The sequence below is a fragment of the Plectropomus leopardus genome, unplaced genomic scaffold, assembly GCF_008729295.1.
Source record: "Plectropomus leopardus isolate mb unplaced genomic scaffold, YSFRI_Pleo_2.0 unplaced_scaffold12930, whole genome shotgun sequence".
In the NCBI taxonomy this organism is placed as follows: domain Eukaryota; kingdom Metazoa; phylum Chordata; class Actinopteri; order Perciformes; family Serranidae; genus Plectropomus; species Plectropomus leopardus.
The window spans coordinates 1-1,816 of NW_024613760.1; the positions used below are offsets into that span (position 1 = coordinate 1).

General features: G+C 38.9%; 1 protein-coding gene across 1 annotated transcript; it reads left to right on the forward strand.

Annotated features, from left to right (window-relative positions):
• Window positions 1–104: 104 nt before the first annotated feature.
• Window positions 105–1,273, forward strand: LOC121963859 (PH and SEC7 domain-containing protein 1; the record flags this gene model as incomplete). The annotated part of the gene is made up of 3 exons (XM_042514101.1): window positions 105–292; window positions 893–1,037; window positions 1,130–1,273. Coding segments are annotated over exons 1-3 (477 nt in total), but the record flags the coding sequence as incomplete, so codon positions are not given.
• Between the last annotated feature and the right edge of the window lie 543 nt (window positions 1,274–1,816).

A 1,816-nucleotide genomic window follows, 5' to 3' on the forward strand; every position in this document is an offset into this window, starting at 1 on the left:
AAAGGACATTTCAGGACATCTTAGAGCTCAGATATCTCAGTCTGAGTCCTTAAAACGAAGCCTTCTGGGTGTCCGAGTGGGTTTGAAGATGATTGGTTGACTTGATGAGACGCTGCTCTGTGATTGGCCGACAGGATGAGTACCGTGCGGAGCGCGAACTGACGGAGGAGGACGTGAAGAACGCCGTGTCCATCCATCACTCTCTGGCCATGAGAGCCGCCGACTACAGCAAGAGACCCAACGTCTTCTACCTGCGGACGGCCGACTGGAGGGTCTTCCTGCTGCAGGCGCCGTAAGAGCAGCAACGCCACGCCACGCCCACCTTTGTTTGTTTGTTTGTTTGTTTGTTTGTTTGTTTTCCCATGACGCAGACTTTAGATTTTGCCTTAAACTCACGAGGACGTCTTCTTCAGTGACAAAGTGCTGCAGACATCGTGTCGTGGTTCCACTTCAACAGGAAGTTTAAGCTTTGTTTTGTTTTGTTTTGTTTTGTTTTGTTTTGTTTTGTTTTGTTTTGTTTTGTTTTGTTTTGTTTTGTTTGTTTTGCTTTTTTAAAATTTTGTTTTGTTTTACTTTGTTTTGTTTTGCTTTTTTTTAAAAATGTTTTGTTTTGGGGTTTTTGGTCTTTGTTTTTTGTTTTGTTTTATCTATTTTTTATTTTCCTTTGTTTGGTGTTTCATATACAAAACCTTCATGCGACGTTGTTCACAGTTTAAATGTAAAACAAATATTACATTTCTCATTCATTCGAGTCCTCGTGGAACTTCGTGAAAAGTTTGTTTTAATGTTTTTCTTATTTTTTATGCCTTTTATTTTGGCGGCATGTTGGTGCAGCTCTTGTAGAACATTTTTAAATTCAGTTTTGAATCTGTTTTTCTTCTTTCTTTTGCAGGAACGCAGAGCAGATGCAGTCGTGGATCACGCGCATCAACGTTGTGGCGGCCATGTTTTCGGCTCCTCCGTTCCCGGCGGCGATCGGCTCCCAAAAGAGATTCAGTCGTCCTCTGCTGCCGGGATCCAACACCAAACTGAGCCAGGTACAGACGCCGCGCGAATCTTCGTCAGCTTCAGCTTTTCTTTAACGCAGAAACATCAGAATCCAGCGGAGTATTATGGTCTGTCCCCGCAGGAGGAGCAGGTCAAATCTCACGAGAACCGGTTCAGGGCGGTTTCCTCCGAGCTGGCCGACCTCACGGCCTCCACACCCGACCGCAAGGTGAAAGGTCGCGAGCTGGAGGAGCAAAAACTGCGACAGGAGTACCTGGAGTTCGAGGTGAGAGGATTTGCAGTGAGGTTCAGGCACGCACCCAAAACTTTGAAGAAAAAAGTAATGGACATTTCTTTCAAAGAGAAATAAAGTTGCTCATTTTTATCTTTGAGAATCTCAAATTTTCTTTTTTTAAAATCACCAAATTTTTACTTGAAAAAAAAGCCAAAAAATTTAAGAGGAAGAAAAAAAATGCCTTATATTTCTTTACAAAAAGCCAAAAAATCACAAATTTTTTAAAGAATAAAAAATTTAAAAGAAATGCTTAAAATTTTTTTTTTCGCCACATTTTTTCTTTAAAAGTGACCAAAAATGTTTAATGTAAAAAAACCCAAAACTTTAAAAGAAAAAATATCACAATTTTGTAAAGAAAACAAGTCTTTGAGGGCACGTATGCCCCTTTACATAGGTAAATTATGTTTTCTTTAAAAAAATCACCAAAAAATTGCAAGAAAACAGTCAAAAGTTATATTTAAATATTCGTTTTAATCCCTTTTATAAATAATATATTTTTTAAAAAGCTGTGATATAGTATTGAAAAAAAAACAA